General features: G+C 34.9%; 1 protein-coding gene and 1 pseudogene across 1 annotated transcript; both read left to right on the top strand.

Annotated features, from left to right (window-relative positions):
• Positions 1-321: 321 nt before the first annotated feature.
• On the top strand, positions 322-22031 carry LOC116107050 (probable LRR receptor-like serine/threonine-protein kinase At1g56140). The gene is given in 11 exon segments (XM_031393345.1): positions 322-539; positions 1023-1201; positions 1748-1819; positions 4295-4677; positions 4800-5056; positions 5447-5586; positions 5775-5819; positions 5855-6022; positions 6411-6645; positions 21379-21529; positions 21630-22031. Coding segments are annotated over 10 exon segments (1938 nt in total). The 5' UTR covers positions 322-539; positions 1023-1116.
• Positions 10340-13216, top strand: LOC116107069 (annotated as a pseudogene).
• Positions 22032-22476: the final 445 nt, after the last annotated feature.

Genomic DNA, 22476 nt, shown 5'->3' on the forward strand with positions numbered 1-22476 from the left:
GTAAATATTAATGATATATTTATTGCTCTTCTTCTTCATCATTAATCTGAATTTCGAAAACATTTGAACTAATGATTCTTGTTTCTCGTTCCTTTGTTAACTTTATTGTTTTATATGTATGCAGGAGAAACTTGAATCAAATGACAAGCAGGTGGGGTTTTCAATCTCATAATTTATCTTCAATTTCTATTGAAATAACCTAATTTTGAACCCTAATTCTATCAATGACAGGAGGAATTGTTCATTTTACTTCTTCTGTGTATTGAGCATTGATGTTCGAAGTTTGGAATTTGGAATTAATAGCAGGAGAATCAACTTAAATCAGAATTAATTAGAAGAATAGTTTATAGTCTTTTCATGAATAATTGATTGGCTTTTACATAAATGCCAATATAATTGGAAACCATTCTCATGTAAACACACAAACATGAATTCCAGAGTGAAAATTCTACTTTTTTCTTCAGGGTTTTCCCACTTTTGCTTCATCTTTTTCTTCGTAATTCACAACTCCACTGCTCAAATTATTGACCCTAATGAAGGTACTCTCTCTCTCTCCCTTTCTTTTATGTGTGTATTTTGCTTTACAAATTAATTATTTGTTTTAATTATTGAATATACAATTGTTTAAGAAATATTAGACTTTACTAATTTATCGGTAGCTAGCTTCCGATTAAAGTGAACCCCCTTTAGCAAAACATATTCTATTTTGTTTAAAAGTTGTGTAGGAGAAAGCCAAATAAAGAGGGACAATATTAAGTTGAAAATTCCCTCAAAACTGGTTACGAATTCATTTTGTGGTGGGTGGATTTGCAATTGCAACTACATGCTTACAAGTTAAAATTAGAAGTATCACATATTCAGCAAGGGAAAGAGAAAATTCAAAGTAATTTGAATGCTTTCTGATATATCCATGGCCTCAAAGATCACTGATTTTATGAAAATGTGTGATTACTTGCAAGCGTGCTTGCATTTCTATAGCTTGTTATGGAAGCTTACATTGGTTGGTTTGTTGTGGTGAGCAGTGAGGACATTGAACTCAATATTTCAATAATGGGTTGTACAAGAAGACCCAAGATGGTGGAACATAAGTGGAGAGCCCCAATGGAGCCACTATAAATGCAACTAGCTTGGAGGACTATAATCCTGCTATCAAATGTGACTGTTTGTTTAAAAATGTCTCAACTTGCCACATCAATGAGCTGTAATCTCTTTTTCTCTCTACCAAATTTAGGGAAATTTTCATATTAACTTGTTTCAAGTTTTGTTCAAGTATGGACAAATTATATTCACTTAGATTGAGATTGGGTTTTTGGTTAATTTTGTGGTATTGGCATTGATTTTTGAGTTCTTCATAACTTCTTATAGTTTATGCTATACTGTGTAGATTATTTATTATGCTTTCGAGGGATCTTAACTTTTGGTTAAAACTTTCCCTAAATTTGTGTTTGCAATTTATCCTCTAAGTGTGTATTTTTTCTAAGCCAAAAGAGCCTGCATCTAGAATCAGGTCAAATTTGAGGAGATATGATTGAAACTTGTCTTTATTTTTTGCAAAAGTGTATTTGTACCGAAAATAAAAGGAGTAATTCCAGAGAACTAGTGGCTTTGAAATTTATGACAAATTTGTATGGATTTTCCCATTCATTTCCCTGCCTTTGATTTGTATAAGTTAAATTTCACCTTCATCGTTTTCTAATTAATGGACATTATATTAGATTTGATTTAGTTTTTCTATTTAACATTGCAGTAGAATCAAATGAAATTACTTCACTGGTCCCTTGCCTGCATTTATTGGAAATTTATCTCAATCGAAGTATTTGTAAGTATTGAAAAATACCTTTATGATTCAAAGCCTAGTTTAGTTTGTATATGACTATTTTTTTTATATGAGTTTGATTATGTTATAATTTTGTCTTTCATGTGCTAGAGAGGTTTGCCACAATGTACTTTCTAGGCCTCTCCCAAAAGAGCTTGGACACCTTAAGAACTTAATTTTCTGTAAGATTTGCAAACTTTCTCCTTTTTCTTTAATTTTTTCTCTTTTCTTCTATGCCATTGCTTAGAGTGGCTGATGCTGAATCAAGAATGGGAATAATATTGTTACTTAAGGAAAGATTTTATTTTGGGAACTTGGAGAGATTTCCTTTTTAAGTTAGATTTAGATATTATATATTAGTTTTTCCACTTTGAATACAATTTGAATGACTTATTATAGGTAGATTTCTAGCATTTTGTTTTGTTTAGGCCATTATAAATAGGCTTGTTGTCTTGTCTTTGGTTTGCAGACTCATGAAAGAAACAATATGATGAATAAATTGTTTCTCTTTAGCTTCCCATTGTTTCAAATTTTCCTCTCATTCTATCTATTTCCTGCTCTCATTTTCTCCCTTTTTTAATTCTATCCTATGTTAATAGTGTATTTTTAGTCGAATGACTGTAAGATGATCATATTGTTTTTATTCTGAAACTGATTATCGTTAACACTCTTTATCCTATAAGAAAAAATGGAAATCTTAAGATAAAAATAAAGTGTCATATGATTCAATGCACTGCATACTATGTTTATCAAAATTCAAAATCATATTTGAACCTGATTCAAGAGAAAAGTAGATGATTGCATGAGAATCTATTGGGCACTCATCTTCATGGCCAACACATGTCACTTTAGTTAATGTGTTTTGTATTATCATGTGACAATCATTAGAAATAGTTAATAGAACACTAGTTTACCCAAAAAAAGAAACAGTTAATAGTACACTACTAATTACCTTGATGCGCTTATAATTTCCTATGTCTAAACAAATGTCACTTGGAGTAACCATTTGGGGTACCATAAAGGCAGAGCTCATTTCTAGTTAGTATACTTCAAACTACTATACTTGATCTTTGCATTGAATTGCACAAGAGTCTAGTGGGCAACAATTTCACATTTGATAGCTCAAATATCAAGTGTGTTATAGTTCCTTTTCTGATAAATAAAATGTCAGATTTGGTTTTCGAAAAAATTCACTTTCTTAAAAAAATAAATAAATAAAACCTCAGCAAAGGAATATGCTACTTTAACAAAGAAAACTGGTAATGTTCTCTGTGTTTGCCAGTATTATTCCTGGATTGAACTGTCTTCAAAGAAACTTCCCTTGCAGTAGGAATGTTCCATGGTGTAAGCTGCTTTCTTTTTGCTGGTTAATTCTTTTTCTATACTTTAGTGTACTGCCATTTTTCCTTTCTTTCTCTGTTGTTTCCTTTAGTATAGATGCTTCTGTGGTTTTCTAAATTGTATTGTTACTTATTCTCCAATTGTAATAAGTAGACCCTTGCCCTTTTCCTAGCTAAAGTTAAACTTCTTTGCTTATATCTTGGTATTGCATTTTGATGCTTTATATGTAAAGACCATGCTTCTGAATGTCAGATAAAAAATTTTCAGTAAGAGGAAGAAGTGAGGCTAGCTTGTGTTACTGTTGCATACAAATTTGAAATTCTATTTCAGCTCCCCTATTCTTAAGAAAGCCCTGTTAGATTTAACTGTTGATATTTGTGATTAGTNATCTTGGTATTGCATTTTGATGCTTTATATGTAAAGACCATGCTTCTGAATGTCAGATAAAAAATTTTCAGTAAGAGGAAGAAGTGAGGCTAGCTTGTGTTACTGTTGCATACAAATTTGAAATTCTATTTCAGCTCCCCTATTCTTAAGAAAGCCCTGTTAGATTTAACTGTTGATATTTGTGATTAGTAAAAGAGGTTTGAAGAAAATTTCACAAGGTGCGGCAAAGCTCTTGCTCGTGATAAAGTGAATGTGTTAATTGTTGATATTTAGTTTAGGCCATTATAAATAGCCATCTGAATTCTGACTTAATTTGTTTTAGTTTATTATTGACCTTTGTTAGAAAAATGAGCAGTATGAACCCTAAGGGTGCGGTTGAGGGACTAAAGACCCCTGACTTTCAGCTTGCATGCAAAGTTTAAACAAGTTTCTAAAGTGCAAAGTTGTAGGATTTGGCATTAGTCCCTACTTTTGAACCCAATGAACTCATGAGAAAGGTCAAGGAATTCATGGGTATCAACAAAATATAAAAATTAAAAAAAAAAAAAGAATGGGAAACCATGCATAGGCATTTAACTTTCAAATAGATAGTTCTCCTTCAATATCTATGTCTGTTAAATGTATGTATCATGAGCTTTTTAAGTTGCTGGAAGTTACTAAATGAAAGTACTCCATCAATTTTATCTAAATATTTGGTGTAGGATTTTCAGATAACAATTTTCACCAGAACTTTTATCTTTGCAATTACAGATTCAAGTTTTGCAATCAAGTGTGGTTGTGGTGATGTGCTGAAAGTTGATAAGATAGTGTACGAGGCTGATGACTATGATCTTGGTGGAGCTTCTTTTGTTGTACTTGATACAGAAAAATCGGCAGTTAGTGATGTGGGTTGGTATCTTGATGGACAATCTAATACCCATGTTCAAAATACTAGCTCTCAAGTGATTGGCACCACAATCCCGGAGCTTTATCGCATTTCAAGGCATTCCCCTGGATCACTTAGATACTATGGACGTAGTCTTGAGAATGGACCTTACAATGTGAGCTTGTCCTTTGCTGAGACAACTTTTAGTGATCAAGGCTCACTAACGTGGAAGAGTTGTGGAAGGCGTGTTTTTGATATCTATATTCAGGTAAAAATTCTCTAGAAAATTATGGTTCATAACCATCATACACAGATCCTATTATTACATTTCCATCTATTTACTTGTATCCTAAGAATTTGGAATTCTATCACTCATAATCCTTCCTGTAGGTAACCCTCCGGTCAAAGGATTTTGACATATCAAAGAAGGCAGGTGGGCATAGAAGAGCAATTACAGAAAAATTTAATGCTATGGTAACTGAGAACTATCTTGAAATTCACCTAGTTTGGGCTAGTAAAGGGACCTACAGCATACCTATTAGAGGTAGCTATGGGCCATTAATTTCAGCTCTTAGTGTCATTCCAAGTGAAGTATGTGATTCCTTTGACTCTTTATTTAAGATGAGTTATAATAAATGTGCTTCTATGCTTCTTTATGATATACAATAACTGAATTTTCTTACTTAGATTTCACACCAACTGTTGGTATTGCATGAAAGAAGAACCAGACTTCGCTGATTGTTTGTATTGCAGTGGCTCTTGCAGAAGGTAGAATCTCTGAAACCGAGTTTGTATTTGAAAATCAATGAATTTTCGTTTTACTTTAGCATGCCACAATATAGGTGAAGTTTGAAGTTTGAACTTTGTTCTAGTTCACCTAAGAACATGGATACTAGATTTAAATTATCTCATTGTTTATAACGGTCATGATATTTGAGCTTTGCTTCCAAAAATTGGAATAGTATATTCCTTGAAATAGGCAAAGCTGCTGGTATAATTCATCTCTTGTCATGCAAAGCCTTCAATGTTATGTAATCTTATATCTTGCTTCAATATCCAGTGTTACTTGGAATAGGTCCTAAGCCAAAAACTTTCAGTTATGTTGAGTTGAGATTTGCAACAAAAGACTTCAACCCTCCAAATAAGCTAGGCGAGGGAGGATTCGGACCTATGTACAATATATCTTTTATATCCTACATTTACAAGTAAGAAATAATAGATAATATATTGGGAATTTGGCTTGCTGTGTAGTGTATGTAAGGTTTGATGATAGCTTGACAATATAACAAAAAAACCTAGGTGAATTTTACCTTGGATACTCGCCAAGGATGGAGCAGACATGATTTATGTTATGAAATCTGGTGCAAGGTATGCTTTCTGATAGAAGGGTGATAGCTGTGAAGCAACTTTCACTAGTGTCACGATGAAATGCTTGTGAAATGTCACACTAGGTTCCCACCAAGGAAAAAATAAGTTTGTTAATGAGATTGCTACCATAACTACAGTACAACATCACAATCCTGTGAAGTTGCATGGTTGCTGCATCGAGGGAACGAGGCTTCTCCTTGTTTATAAATACCTTGAAAACAAAAGCCTTTATCAAGTATTGTTTGGTATGAAGATCAACCTTAGTTTAAAAATTTTCTACTTTTCTTTTCTTGCGAGTAGCTGTGACATTTGTGCAATTGATATGATATCTTTCTTGTGATTTACCTTGTTGTATAAAATACAATATTGCTTTCAAATGTTTAAACCATCTAAGGTTAAAGGATGAAACATTTATCATGCACTGTTAAATGTGTTTAGTGACAATCGGGTCTCTAAAGAAGGCACAAACTACAAAATTTGCTGGCCAAACTAATAAGAGCAAGCAACAAGTAGAGCAGGATTCACAATGTTTTAATAAGCACCAATCGTTCCTGGGGATACATTGTTCCTGAATCCTCAATTCTCCAAATCAGTAACTCTTGAAGATCTTAATGATTGTAGCCATTTTTGTAGGAAAAAAGGATTTGCAACTTGATTGGCCTACCCAGTTCAATATATGCTTAGGAATTGTGAGAGGTCTAGCATATCGTCACAAGGATTCAAGGCCAAAGAATATTATACATCGAGATGTCAAAGCAAATAATATTTTACTCGATGCAAAACTCTACCCCAAGATATCAGATTTTGGATTGGCAGAGCCATATGATAACACGTAAACTCACATCAGCAGAAGAGTTGCAGGGACCACATAAGCTCCTTCAATCATTTTTTGACTGCCGTTCTTCCTTAATACTTGTAATGTCTTGCAGAGTATTATATGATGTAAGCTATACGCGCTATCTTGGAAGTTATCAACAATACCTAGTAGATTTTGTTGTATAGTATTTCAAAAACTCAACATACATGTATTGATAAAAATGACTGAGAGCAATACATGTATGTTGAGAGAACTATTTGTGTTATCTTTGATTGTCACATAGTGATTGACGTAAAATCTTTGGAGGGCACTAGATTTGTGATTGTATTGTTTTGTTATTATTCAAGATTTGCTAAATGTTATAGGTTTTCACATTGCTATGGTGAGTGGGCACATGGGATACGGTTGATCATTAAATTCAGTTTGATGGCAATATCGAGACTTGACTTTTGGATGTCAACCATGAGAAACACTTAATTATCTTGCAGTGGTTATCTGGCACCGGAGTCTGCAGTGCGTAAGTATTGTTGTTGCTTTGGAGATTATCAGTGGAAGAGCAAACTCTGATACTAGCTTGGATAATGAAAAGATTTATCTTCTTGAATGGGTAAGGAAATAAATTTGAATTTTGTTTTGTTTTGTTTGCTTTCTTTTATGATCCATAGTCAAGAAAAATACATTTCTTTTGAATTGTCTATATGCTATTTCCAGGCTTGGAGTCTTCATGAAAGTAACAAAAGTTTGGGGTTGATAGATCCCAAATTAACAGAGTTCAATGAAATCAAAGTCGTTTGAGTAACAGCAGTTGCTCTCTTTTGCACTCAAGCATCACCAGGCTACCATGTCACGCATTCTTAGCATGCTCGCTGGAGACGTAGAAGTGGGAACTGTTACTTCGAAGCCAAGATATTTGACTGATTGGGATTTTAAGGACATGAGAAACTGCTTTTTGAACAAAGATATTGATACATCCTCATCTACAAGAAGTTACAGCAAAAAGAATAGCCAATCTGAGAATGCAATTTATATTAGCTCTAGAGTTGACCCGCTGCTCTCTCCGGTAAACCTCACTCGGTTCAGTGACATAATTGCAGATGGGATGGAGGTGAGAAATCTCTCGACTCACTGAAATCAAGTGAATAGTACTGCTCGGTCTCCTAACTATAATCCATGCAAAACTACTCAACTTATTGATGTTGGCAGCATTTTCAAAGTCGAAATTAACTATAGTAGAATTTATAATGTTGCGAAGCTACCGACAATATTCGACGATGAATCTGAAGAGCATCGTGCTAGATGTAAAGGGAGAAAATTTTACTATAGTTGTTGTTCTTGTAATATCTCATCTGCGATTAGCTTATTTAGAACTTGTGGATATCAGAAAATGTAGCAATTTTCATATGATTCTTGAGATCATTTAATTGTATTGTCATTTAATGCTTTTAGAAAATATTGAAAACTTTGTTGTCAGTGATATATTAATGTTTCGTTTAATTAATTAATTTGATATAGAATTAAAATAATTAAATACCCATTTTATCTTTTTATATCATCTATCTAAAGTAAATCGAGATAATTGTCACTTTCATTTCTTTTCCTTCCTTTTCATTTGAGAAAGGGGTCATTTGGTAGAGCTTACAAAATATAGCTATTATGAATAAGTTATTTGTTGTTTGATTGGAAAATTTAAAAGTGCTTTCTCGTATTAATTTGTATTAATTTACTAAAAAGAGATCTAATATGTAAAAATATATTAAGTCAAATTTATAAAATATAATAAGGGGAAAAGGATATTTTAAATTTTTAACATTTTAATTAAACTCAAAAAAAGCTAATTTTAAATCCTATAAACGCTTTTGAAATGCAATCAAACAATTTATAAAAATTTCAAAAATGTTTATAGCTTTAAAAAAAGTTGTTGGTTTATAGATAAACTCAATCAAACACGTTAGAAGTATCTCTTTTATCAGATGATAGTTATTCTATACAATGAAGACGATTGTTGTGGTCTCTAGTTTTTGTGTCCAGTGCAATTCATGATGCATTCTTTTTTTTTTTTTTTATTAGTAAAGTAGTCCCCGAAACTAATAAATGTTACAATTTTTTGTCAAAACTAAAATACCATAGCGGGAAAGTAATTTAAAAAAATAATTTGACACAAATCACCTAAAAAGCTATTGCAATTTTAAAAGATTGAGAATTAATTACGTAGACCTCCCCTAAGGTTTCAATATTTCGCAAGTGCATAGAACATATGATTAGGTTAAAAATTTAAAATATAATTAAAATTAAAGCTTAAAGTAATCTTTCCCCTAAGGTTTCACTGAATAATTATTTCCCCTTCAAGCATTTGAAATAACAATAAACTCAATTCCATCAATGTTTTGTTAGGGTTTTTATTGCTTGACAAACACATATTACCCTTGATTTGTTAAATTACACATAGAAGCCTTAACGGAACATTGATAAGAAGGGTTAAATTTTTTATTTCAAATACTTGAGGGGAAAATTTGTTATTCAATGAAACCTTAGAGAGAAATCAAACTCTTAAAATTAAAGTTGAAAATGGTCTATTGTGTAGATTTCTTGTGTGTATTTATAACAAACCACAATTCTAAGTAGAAAAGGAATTCAATTAACCTTCAAGATGCAAAAAAATTAATAAAAATACAAATAGTAATTACTAATTAGTAGACACTTTTCGGTACTCTTGGTGGTGAGTGTGGTTGTCATGAAAACCCAATGAAGGTTGAATACCTAGAAAAATGCGGTCCTATTGGGTAGGTATCCCTCGAAAAGTCTATGGTCGAAGGTCGGTATGGAAAAAACTATACCTTCGGAATCAAGACGAGGTGAAGGTAGGAAAATGTTAAAACAAGCAAGACAATTACCAATCCCAATAAAAAATATGTAATATATTAAAATATAAAATAATTTTTATATTTTTATATTTTTGTTTTTCTCCTTTTGGGAATGCCCACTCACGCCCCTGCTCCTAAAATCTTGGGGTTAGGGCCCTGGTTGGAAGGGATGATATGGTAATAGAGATCGGAGAAGAGATGAAGGTCGCCAAACCCTTTCCTATCATCGTTCTTAAAATTGTCAATTTTAATCATAAAAAATAATATTATATTTACAAATATTCTATACAAAATTTTTCTTATAAAGTGAATTAGACAAATTAATAAAAAAAATAATTTAATAAATTCACATTAAATGATAAAACAAGAATAATATTACATCACTTTATATAGATGACTTTATATAAAGTCTTTATAAATACAATATTACTTAATAGAATAAGAGGAGTTCAACAACATAAGTACTGTGTTTAGATAAGACAAGTTTTTTCACAAATTCACTATCAAATTTCATTTTTACCCCTTCAAATATGATTTACCCATTTTAACCTTCCACTATTAATCTGCTTTGAACTGCCTACGGCCTCTCTTCTCACTTCTGTGTTTAGATAAGACAAGTTTTTTCACAAATTCACTATCAAATTTCATTTTTACCCCTTCAAATATGATTTACCCATTTTAACCTTCCACTATTAATCTGTTTTGAACTGCCTAAGGCCTCACTTCTCACTTCTCACTTCTCAGGTAGTTTTTGACTGTTTTTAAAAACATTGAAGATGGTTAAAGAATTCTGAAACATAAGGGGTAATAATGTAATTAATTCATAATCTTCTGCGCTATCCGCCTTTCCCTCACATCTCATCTTCGAATCGACACTGTCGATCATTGTATCGTTCGCAGCGGCGCTAGTCCTCGATCATACCGTCTTCGATTTCAGGTGAGTGTTCAAATTACTTCATTTGTTCATTATAATCAATCTTCAATTATCCAGCAATTCATCTTTATGTTATCTTGTTTAGGTAAAAAGCCAAATTTCTATCTAATTTGACGATCTTTAATGGATTTATACGTATTTGTTTCTTCTTCTGAAAGTAGTGATCTATTATCTATTGCTTTAATGTTTCAAACGGCGGTGCCGATTTCGAAACAATTGATCTAATTTCCGGCAACCCTATCGAATTTCATTTTTGTTCAATTTAAATTGTTTGGTATTTTTTTTTAAATATTTTTCTTTTTATTAAAGGGTGAAAATTTGGGTTTTGTTGGTATCAATCAGCATGAAAATGTTAAATTTCATTGTGCGATCTATATGAAACGATCCACTCTTCTGAAAGAAGAAGAGAGAGAAGAGAGTTAGAGAAATGGAAGAAGCTAAGGCCTATGGCTTATGGCTCAACACCAGCAGCAACTTCTTTTCAATCACCAGCAACAAGAAGCTCAACAACAACAACAACAACAGGCAGCTATCTCTCGCTTCTAACATCGATTCCCACCTTCGCCCACCTGGCGTCCATCGTCCCATCACTCTTCAACAACAAAACCCTAACCCTAATCCCAATGTTAATGCCAATGCTAATTTAATTTGCAGCTACAGAATCAGCGAAATTCACTACAGCCACAACAACAACAGAAAGGGATGAGGCCGCTGAACCAAATGGAGCTCCAGATGGCATACCAGGATGCCTGACGGGTCTGCCACCCGGATTTCAAGTGCCCATTTGCGTCACTCGAAGATGCTTGTGAGAGGTTGGTTTGTTTGTTTGTCCGTTTGTTATTTGAGGATTTCGTTTTTAATTTATGTGTTTTTTTATCAACTGTTTGGTGAAATGTTAGGAACTGTGAGGATCTGGGTTTTGCCTATGGTTGTGGAGTTGTGCGTTTACATATGTTGAAGTTTCATTCCTTGTTGTGGTTTATATAAGTATGAACTGTACTTTGAAAAATTGAACTAGGTTCTGAGTGGCATTTAACGTAACAAGACATTATCGTAAGTATTGAAAAGATTCCGATTGATGTGAGAATAATTTAATGAATGCTTTAGTTTGGCAGTGTTACAGACCATTTTAGTTAAGTTCGATGTAGATTACATAACATTATTGTGATCAAATGAGAGTTGATATGAATAAAGATGAATAAGTTGTTGAGAGGGATCAATGGAATTTCTCCTTTTCTTATGTTCTGGAGATTAATTTTCAAAACTTGGATAAAGGTAAGAAGTTTTGGATACAATTGAAGGTATCTGTGAGGTATTTTTATATAAAAGATATCCAGTTGATATAGCTTCTTGATAGAAGTGTTGATGGCTTGATGCTGCTTAATATATCAAACATTTACATGTGATGAATTTAGTTTGTTGAAATCAATATGAGTGGTGATTTGACAGATGCATTGATTTGTGGTCATTCTGTGCCAACACTTCTCCCCTCTAAGGCGTGATGTAAAAGGTATCTTGATTCAGTGAGAATATTCATTAATATTGATACTGATATATCTGAATTTCTTGTAAAACATACATACGCAAATCAATAACTGTATCCTCTTAGCTCCATATCATTTGATGTCTTATATTAAATTCTACTGATTCATTTTGTTGAGCATACATCATCCTTTTGTGCATTTTAAGACTTCTTGCATGTGGAGATGAATCATTAAATGGTACTGAACATAGTAATTGAAGTCTTAAATGTTTTTGAGACATGCTTATCAGATGAATTATTTAAATAATTCTTAACATAGTAAATTAAAGTCTATGTATTACTCAAAGGATTTGCTAGATTGATGTTTGAGAATATTCTGGAAATTCATGCTTTATCATTTCTATCTTTGTGGGCGACTACCTTATCATGTTGTAACAGAATATGAAGCAGAGGAAGATGATAGAATCCTTGATTCTGACACAACAGGCCAAATGCCTTCTTGCTCCCAGCAGTGGGATAACAACATTGCTGCCAAAGTTGTAGAGTTCACTGGAACATTTGAGAAACAGGCCCATGCTTTTAACATGATAACCCTCAAGCGAGGTATAGGTGAATTCTGATGTGAGGAAAGGTTGATGATTGAGTAGGCGCTTCTCTAAGAGGAGAAAAGAGCCCATACTGGAACTGAGGGCAGAAATATAGACAAGGCCGAAGGCTGGTAAAGAGGCTCATGAGGCCAGGTTGCAAATGGCCGTGATGGTTCAAGCAGAGCAAGCTCGAGCTGAGTCTCATGCTCGTGATGAAATGATGGCTTGAGCACCAATAAGGGCAAGTGCACTTGGTTCCCAAGGCAATAATATTGGTGATGATATGGGAGAGGAGGAACAAGGTGTTAACCCAGATGAAATGATGAACGGATGGGGAAGCAATACATAGAGAGATGAGAAGGAGGCGTCTGAAGATTTCTTAAATGATGAGGAAACTGAAAATGGGGAGAAAGGCATGCAAGATGAAGTCATCGGAATGGCGCACGACCGGTTAGATCTGGCCGGTCGTGCGTCAATCTTTCATTTTTTGACCAAATTTACCGTAGATATGGTCGAAAACGGCCGATCTACAAACCTAGATCTGGCCATTGACAACTGTCATATCTTGGCCGTTCTTGACAGTTAGATCCACGATGGATCTAACAGGAAAAGGCAAGATCGACACACGATTGACCAGATCCAACTGGTTGTGCGCCATTCCGGCGACTGACTGCCACTGTCCGACGGTTATTCTATTATTGTTGTTACAACTCCATACATAAAACTAAATGATCTACGGTTATTCTATTACTATTGTTAGTCCTTTTTTATTTAATATTTATTATTATTAATAAATTTTTTCATTTCAATAGAATTTGAAAATAACACTTCAGTCTTTGTCTGTTAGCATCGTACATAAAACTGAATGATCTATTGTTATTTTATTATTTTTGTTAGTTCTTGGTAGGAAAATAATATATAAAAAAATATAATTTTTATATAAAATTGAACTCTACAACCATCTGCTCTGTACTCTGTAGACTCAGAGAGTGCCTGAATTTTTCATAAACTTTTTGACTATGAAGAGTGGTTGTTGTTATCACAATAACTTTTTCCTTCGTTTATCCCGAATCTTTTGATATTATGAACGTCCCAAGTTAACATTAACGTTACTTAATATGAGTTGTCAAATAATCCAAAAACAAAAAACAGATCGCTTAAGCGATGCATTACTCGCTTAAGCGATACCATACTTTGTTTAAGCGACCATGTCCAAGGTAGTAACAAAATCATCCTCAAGCGCACGATCGCTTAAGTGATTCAGTGTATTTAGCCTTCATTGCTTAAGCAATGCCATGCTTCGCTTAAGCGATCAAGTGAAAGGTAGAATGAAGTTTATCCCCTTGTGCACTATCGCTTTAAGTAATGTTATGGATCACTTAAGCGATTAAGTGTATTTAGCCTTCGTCGCTTAAGCGATCAAGTGAAAGATAGAATCAAGATCATCCCCGCGTGTACGATCGCTTAAGCGATCTCATGTCTTGCTTAAGTGATCCAATCTATTTAGCCTTCGTCGCTTAAGCAATACCAGTCATTGCTTATGCGATCATGTCCAAGGCAGTAACAAATTTATCTTCAACCGCACGATCGCTTAAGCGATGCCATGGCTCGCTTAAGTAATGCAATGTATTTAGCCTTCATCGCTTACGTAATACCATGATTCGCTTAAGTGATGAAGTGAAAGGCAAAATCAAGATCATCCCCTCGTGTACGATCGCTTAAGCGATTTCATGTCTTGCTTAAGCGATCAAGTTTATTCAGCCTTTATCGCTTAAGCGATACAGTCATCGCTTAAGTGATCATGTCCAAGGCAGTAACAAAATCATCCTCAAGCGCAGGATCGCTTGAGCGATCCAGTGTATTTAGCCTTCTTCGCTTACACGATACCATGCTTCGCTTAAGCGATCAAGTGAAAGGCAGATTCAAGATCATCCTTGGGCTTACGTCGCTTAAACGATCCAGTTTAAAAAACCCTTGATCGATTAAGTGATATACGCCATTGTTTAAGCGATCATGCCCAACACATATTAATTCTGTATTTTCTCCTCAATTTGAAAAACCTTTTTGCATCAACGCATATTAACTCTATATTTTCTCAATTTGACAACTTATTTGCATAAACACGTATTCATTCCATATTTTCTCTTGAATTTGACAACCTATTTGCATTAACACATATTCATTCCATTTAACAACATCACTAAATAAACTCAAAGTCAAAAAAGGGAAAGAAATACTGAATTGATTTATTAGAAAACTTAAATGTGTCAATTACATGAAAATACAACATTATACAGATTAACTAAATGTCCTAAACTAATAGCAGCCTCAGCAGGCTCCATCCTCCCTCTTCATCATTGTCTTCAGCCACTTTCCCATCCTCCAAAGTTATCTAGCACGCATTTAGCATTAGCATCAGTAACAACAGCAGCAACCTCTTTGTCTTCTTCTACAACACCCCTTCCAACAATATCAGTTTAATGCAACACAACCCAATTATCCAATTCAAGACAACCCAATTATCCATATAAGAAATGCAATTCACATAAACTACAATTGTAAGTCTAACTTCCATACCTGTTGATGACAACATCAATAATGGCTTTGATTGAATGCAACTGGCACATACTTTTTGACATAATTGATGCAGTCTTTGCTCAATCTTGGCCAATAGTATCTGAAATGAATTCTTTTACCTTTCCGTCTTCCTTGATTTTAATCTTCCCTGTAATAACTAGACTCTAGGGGCTGCATTCAACGGTGTCTCTGTAGGAGCCTAACAGCCAAAAGGTTGATAATTTCCATGGCGTGCTTCACAATCCTAACTTCCATCAGCAGAATCTATATTAATAATGAAAATAGCCAAAATAAAAGAACTGGTACGGATTAGTGATCACAAGCATACCTTCTATACCTTCCACGGTAACTAATGGATCCATATGACTGCGAAAACACTCAACAGCCAAGCACTCCCGAAGCTCATTGTATCGTCATTCAAGCCGTCCATTAAGGTGTTGGTCATGTTGAACTCAAGAAATTTTAGTGCATATACCCCGCAATCAGTATTACAATATGAGGAAGACATTAGTATTACAATTAGCTTATAGAACAATTGTATTATGTAAGTTTTATACAAAATTTACCTTGCATCATTTGTCGGGATGGGAAAGCGCTTGTGTTACCACTTTTGCGTTAGTAGTTCATCACCCAAGTGCTAAAACATACCGCTCTCTCGCAACAGCAGTGGGAGCAATGTACCTAGCGGCTCTATCTCCTTCTCCAACTGCCTCCCTCGACAAATACTAGGGTTGCAATAAAAAATCTACAGCAGGCCTTCCTCTAGTTGCCAGACGACAGCTATCCAATGCATATCTTTGATGTGACAATGTAGTATACTATTTTCACATTTGCCCAACTCTTGCCATATTTGGGCCTTTCCCCTCTCACATACTGCATCATCCTCTCATCAAACCGATAGCCAACAAGGACACCGTCATACTCATTTATGGCCATTCTTTTTCGCTTACCGCCCGTTGTGACTTTTCCATCATTTGCCTTTTTCATTAACTTCTCATGTACGTTTACTAGGCTTTGGCCAAATGTCACATCGATTATGGCACAATATGGATAAAAATTGTCACCCTCAGTGCTCTGTCTCAATCTCATAAGTGCCAAAACCTTATCAATGTGCTGTAACAAAACAAACCACATGATAAGTGCCATCAAATCAAAACAGATCGCTTAAGCAATCTGTTAAACAAAACAAATCGCTTAAGCGATCACACAATACCTCATGGAAAACATAAGCAAAAATAAGGCAAAATATGGGAAAATAACTCATCAAGTCATCAAATTAGTTGCCCATTGTCAAAATTTGCTCAAACCAGTTTCGAGGATAATCTCCAATCTTGCACTACACAACCACATCACTTTGTTCATCACTGTAATAGGCATAAAAAGATTTTTTTCCCTTCCTCATCTAATGCCTTAAACAAATCAAGCTTTAATTGCTTCACTACCCCACTTCCTCTTTCTTCCTCTATATCAGTTTGCTTCACTTCCCAACTTCCTCCTTGTTCCTCCGTATCAGCCAGTTTAGCTTCCTCACTTCCTCTAGCTTCCTCCTTTTCTTTCGCAAATCTCCTCTTCTTTTCATACCTTAATTGCATGAAAGGAGATGTCATATGCTTGCTTTTTTGGGTCTTTCTTCTCTTAGGTTGAACTTCCTCCATTTCCAATAGCACATCAACCTTCTCCTCCACCCTTTGCGCCCTTCTTCCAATTTATCTACCTTCTCATGAACAGTACTGCTCAACATGTCAAACTTGTTGCTTAACAAGTCAAACTTGTTGTGTAGACCGTTTATAAGGTCAACCAACTTAGATTCAGGATGTATAGGCAAACCGGTACTTGGTGACAAACCAATACTTGGTGGCAAACTAGTACTTGGTGTACTGGTTTGCCAATTAGAAGGAGGTGTACGAACAAGAGCCTTCATGTCTTTCTCCTCATCCATCCCGCCTACTTGGCCTTCGGCCTCAGTCACATGCTCAACAAACGGCCCTTCCATTGCAGTCAAATGCGTGACTCTTTCTAAGTCCTACATTAGGCGGTCTATCTTCTCATAAAAAACATTGTCCAATGGTTTGACCGATGTAACATAATCCATCATCGATTCAGTCCTAGTAGGAGTGAGGAATGGATGAACCACTCCCTACAAAAAGAAAAAAAAAAAAAATCAATCAAATTTACAAAAACCATTTAATTTATTATATATTCAAAACACAAATCCTTTAATGTTACCCGAACCATTCAATTCCATTTCAATTTTCTCATAGTCCCAAGGACACTTCTCGGTGTGGTACCGAAAATGCTAGGAAACTGTGGTGCCTCATCTGAACTATTCATCCCCCCCCCCCCCCCCCCCCCCTCTCCTTTAGCCAAGACAGGGACGATCTTATATATCTAAGTCTACATTGTAAAAAAATAGTCCATATCAGAATTAAAACACATATAATACAAAAAATTAACTAAAACTTATTAATATTTACCTACATTGCCCAAGGAAAGCCAAGCAAATTGTATGTGTTGGGTTTCCGTTTCTCGGCATATTGGCGGTATTTAATCACCATGTCTTTTCCTTGTAGGGAATCGATGGTTAACTTAAATGATAACTTTCCCCATGGATGAGAATAAAAGAAGTCCTCATTACTTGCATATCGCTCCCAATCCTAGTTTACAACTTTCATTGAGTCAGAAGCCATCAAGATTGAATGCACAAACTATACCAAGCACATTCAGAACTTCTCTGAAGAGCCATATTGATTTCCTTCCGCTTCTAACCTCTCCTCTAAATCATGACCCGTAATTGATTGCTACCCTGCGAACACCTTTCTAACAAACGTTTCGGCAGCCTTGCTATTCTTTACCCTTTCTTCAACTTCTACGTCTGGAAATGGCCCACAATTTAGGCATGTCATTAAGCAGAACTCCATCCTCCCAAACCGAATCGGCTTTCCATCAACCGAAAACCACATTTCATTCTTCTTTTTGCATTTAACAACATGCACCAAAAGATAATGTGCACCTTTCCCCCAAAAGGCCTTACTCCGATTATCTCCCAACCCCACAAAATGACCAAAACATGAGTTTCTGAATCACTTCATCCCTTTCTGATGCCCACCTAGAATGTCCTTAATTTTCTTAAACACTTGCCAACTAGACCTAACGGTAACCCTTGCCGAGAAGTATGGCACAACATCATTTACAACCCCAAGCCCATAATCCTTATAATTTATGCTCTTATAACACTACACAATCGATATACACTACATATCAGCACAATAAAAAACCAAAACAAGCAACATGTTGGAGTGCATTGGGGGAGTGGCTATTTTTGGCTTCTAGAGGTCTGTGAAGACAAGAGAGCCTATTGTGGCAGGTTCGGTGCTCTGGACTTCGCAGAAGAGAGTTGTATATGAGGGGCTCGGGGCTTACCTGCATATTACAGGGTTGGTTGCGCGTGGACAACTTTGCAATATGCAGGGCAGCCCCTTAGCCCCCCTTATTCCGCTCTCTTTGCCAACAAAAGCCATCCAAACTGCCACAAACAACCTCTTGAGGGTCTCCATTGGCTTCCCCAGCCCTCTAGACCAAAACACCCACTTCTCAAATGCCCTTCAACTGTTCGAAAAAATGCAACAATGACCCTAACAACACACCAACCAAATATCCCCTAAAACAACCAATAATTTCATAAAATATATAGATTATTACCTTTACTTCATCTTCTTCCTCCTTCTCGCCTGACGTTATGCCGACATCCTCCTCTTCATTTTCAATTTCGGCTCTTGCCATCCCTTGTTCACCTAGTGGGCTGTCTTCTATCAATGTCGTAATATCTCCTATTGAACCAACTTCAGTCATCGGAATTTGCTCCACCGCAACCTCTGATTCTCCAATTTTCGAACCACTAACATCCACGATTTGAAGAGGGGCTGGCTCTTTGTCAAAATGTTTGTTTAGGTCAGCCATTGTTTCTTTCTAAGTAAGAGGGAATGTCTTCAATACAAACAGCAAACGATTACGACAATGGGAGGTGAAAAACGACAAGAAAAACACAGTGAAGGGTGGCTATTTCGTCAGGGTTTTCTTGGGGTCGATCAAGCGATTGAGTCTGCTTAATCAATTTTGATTGGAGAAGGGAGGGTCATTTGCAATTTTCACAATTTAAACAAATTTTTGTTAATTATATATTACCCATATATGTTTAAATTTTTTCAGTTTAACCCATTTTACATGTTTAATGAATCTTAAGTGTGCCTCGTCATTTTTTTTAACTTAAAAAAAATTGCAAAATCTTTTTAGTGTTATTTTTTTAAATGCAAACTTGGGATGTTTGGGGAGTTAAATTTCCTCCAAATCCCAAGTGCTTTGTTTAGTGTCGATTCTCTTACTCACTTGTAAATTTCTTGAGAGCTTCCTTCTAGCGATTCTAGATTTGAGTTCTTTATATTTAAGTTATTTTTAGTTTCTTATTTTAGATTTTCTCTGATGCTTATTCTTTCATTAAATGCACATTCGCTTGTTTTTTGCTTCTCTCGCTAGGTTTCTTGGAAACAATAGTCTATCAGGAAAGCTTCCTCAGCAAAAAGCAGTATATCTTCAAAACATGTAAGCCTTAATGTCATTTATCTTTAGAATGTCCCTATTTTATTTGTGTAGTTATGGATGTTATATGTCCATTTTGTTGTACTGCCTTGAAAGTTTAGAGGCTCCATTAGAAGAGTGAGAGGGATTGGTGCAAATACTTCACGAATAGATTAAGAAGAAAAAGAAAGATAAATATCTTCACAAAGATTTTTCCATGCAAAATGAAGAAGAATGACAGAGGCACTATTGCTACAATATGTTCTTAGAATAGGCCACCACTTTTAAAATTCAAAATCTTAACATAGTGGAAATCACTTTTTGTGACAAGAAAATGATGATAGCAATTGAAAATCTTAACTGATTTGTTCCTTCTTAAGATTTGTATGTTGGTGCATATGATTCCTTCTAATGATGCTTATGTACTCCTGCAGAGATTGTCTTACAGTATCTATCAGGAACTTTTCTCGTGGGTGACTGACAGTCTAACAGGTTCACAACAGCTGTATGTCTCTCAACCATATAACTTCATTTTCCATCTTCATTTTCTAGAAATCAAACATTGCTTTGGACCTTAGGCATTGGGAGCCAATAACCCTCTTTACTTGTTTTGTTAAGATTATAATGTTTTACATGATTGTAGAATTAATCAATAATACCATTTACGACAATCAGCCAATTCAAGAGAAACAAGATGACATATAGAATTTGTTGAGTATTCATCTTCATGGCCAACACTAATTGATGAGGACCTTGAAAACAAAAACCTGATCAAGTATTGTTTGGTATGAGGATGCTAATTGATGATCAACTTTAGTTTAAAATTTCTGCTTCTGTATTTCTTGCAACAACTGCAACATTAATGCAGTGTGATTTCTCTCCTATGATTTGCTTCCACTCATAACAACAAATCTTTCAGTGCAAAATACTATTTGCTGACTTTCAATTGTTTTAACCAATGCAACGGTTTAAAGAAAGAATATTTGTTCTACAATGAAATTGTGTTTAGTTATTTAAAAAAAAAAAAAAATCCTGCATATTTAATGAGCAAATAAGAACACAAACGGGTTTGAACTAATTGTCAATGTTTTATTGAGCTCCAAATTGTTTCTGGGGATAAACTGTCCATGAATCCTCAGTTTTTCATGTCAATAACTCTTGAAGATCTTAATGGTTGCAACTATGTTTCTGCAAGAAGAAGGGGGTTGCATCTCGATTGGCCTACCTGGTTCAATATATGCTTGGAAACTGCAAGAGGTTTGGCATATATTCATGAGGACTCTAGGCCAAAGATGGTACATTGAGATGTCAAGGCAAGTAATTTTACTCGATGTAGAACTTTGACCAAAGATATCAAATTTTGGATTGGCAAAACTGTATAATGACAAAAAAAACTCACATCAGCACCAGAGTTGCAGGGACCATGTAAGCTCCTTCAATCATTCCTTGACTACCATTCTTCCTTAATACTCCTTTTAGAATGTGCTGCAGAGTATTTCAAAACATCTAGTAGATTTTGTTGTGGGTATTTCAAAATACTCAACATGCTCAACGTACATGTATTAATGAGAATGACTGAGAGCAATACTTGTATGTTGAGAGAACTTTTTGTGTCATCTTTGATAATGAAGGAATTGCTTTGTATTTATGTAAGATTTGCTAACTTATAAAGGTTTTCACATTGCAAAGGCAAGTGGGCGCTTGGAATAGGGTTGTACCCAAACTTTACTTTTGGATTTTAACCTTGAGAAATCCTTCATTTTCTTGCAATGGCTATCTAGCACTGGAGTATGCAATGCGTGGACACTTGACAGAAAAGGCTGATGTATTCAGTTTTGGTGTTGTTGCTTTGGAGATTATTAGTGGAAGGGCAAACTCTGATACTTGCTTGGATAGGGAAAAGATTAATCTTCTTGAATTCGTGCTATTATTTTTTTTTAATTTTTTTTTTGCTTTCTTCTATGTACTTTAGCGTTAAAAAAACTTAATTCTTCTTGAATTGTCTCTTATGGTATTTGTAGGCCTGGAGTCTTCATGAAAGTAACCAAAGTTTGCGGTTGATAGATTCCAAATTATCAGAGTTCAATGAAATCGAAGCTCTACGAGTAATAGGAGTTGCTCTCTTGTGCACTCAAGAGTCACTCATGTTACGGCCAACAATGTCACGCGTTGTTAACATGCTTGCTAGGGACATTGAAGTGGAAACTGTTACTTCAAAGCCAAATTGTTTGACTGATTGGAATTATAAGGACATAACAAATAGCCTTTTGAACAAAGATATTGTTACATCCACATCGACAAAAAGTTATAGTAGAAAGAAGAGCCAATGTGATAGTGCAACTGATCTTAGCCTCGGAGTTGATCCATTGCTCTCTCCAGAAAATGCCACTTGGTTCAGTGACATAATTACAGAGGGGAGGTGAGAAATTTCTTTACTCGCTAAAACTGAATGAACAACACTGCTCCTTGTATACCAATACTATTAATAACACAACGAATTTGAAGACCATTGGATTAGATGTATATAGAGAAAACCTGTCTATAGTTCTTCTGCAACTAGCTTAATTGGGATCCCTTTTGAAATTTCTAGATATGCGAAGTTTCAACAGTATGTATAATTTTGGGAGTTTGCCGCTATACAGGGGAAAGATTACAACAATCGATAGAATTTTTGTAATATTGTGTAGTTTAGGACATGATTTTTGTTCCATGGAATGTCATCATATTCGTAACTTCGTTGTGAATTTAACCATCAATGTTACAAACATGGATTCATAGTATATGCAGCTTGTAAGGTACTAAGGTTTGGACATAGTTTTATGAAAGTTTCAATCTCTATATAACTCAAGCATATAATTCCTGATTTGG

This window comes from Pistacia vera, unplaced genomic scaffold, assembly GCF_008641045.1.
Source record: "Pistacia vera cultivar Batoury unplaced genomic scaffold, PisVer_v2 Contig526, whole genome shotgun sequence".
NCBI classification, from domain to species: Eukaryota; Viridiplantae; Streptophyta; class Magnoliopsida; order Sapindales; family Anacardiaceae; genus Pistacia; species Pistacia vera.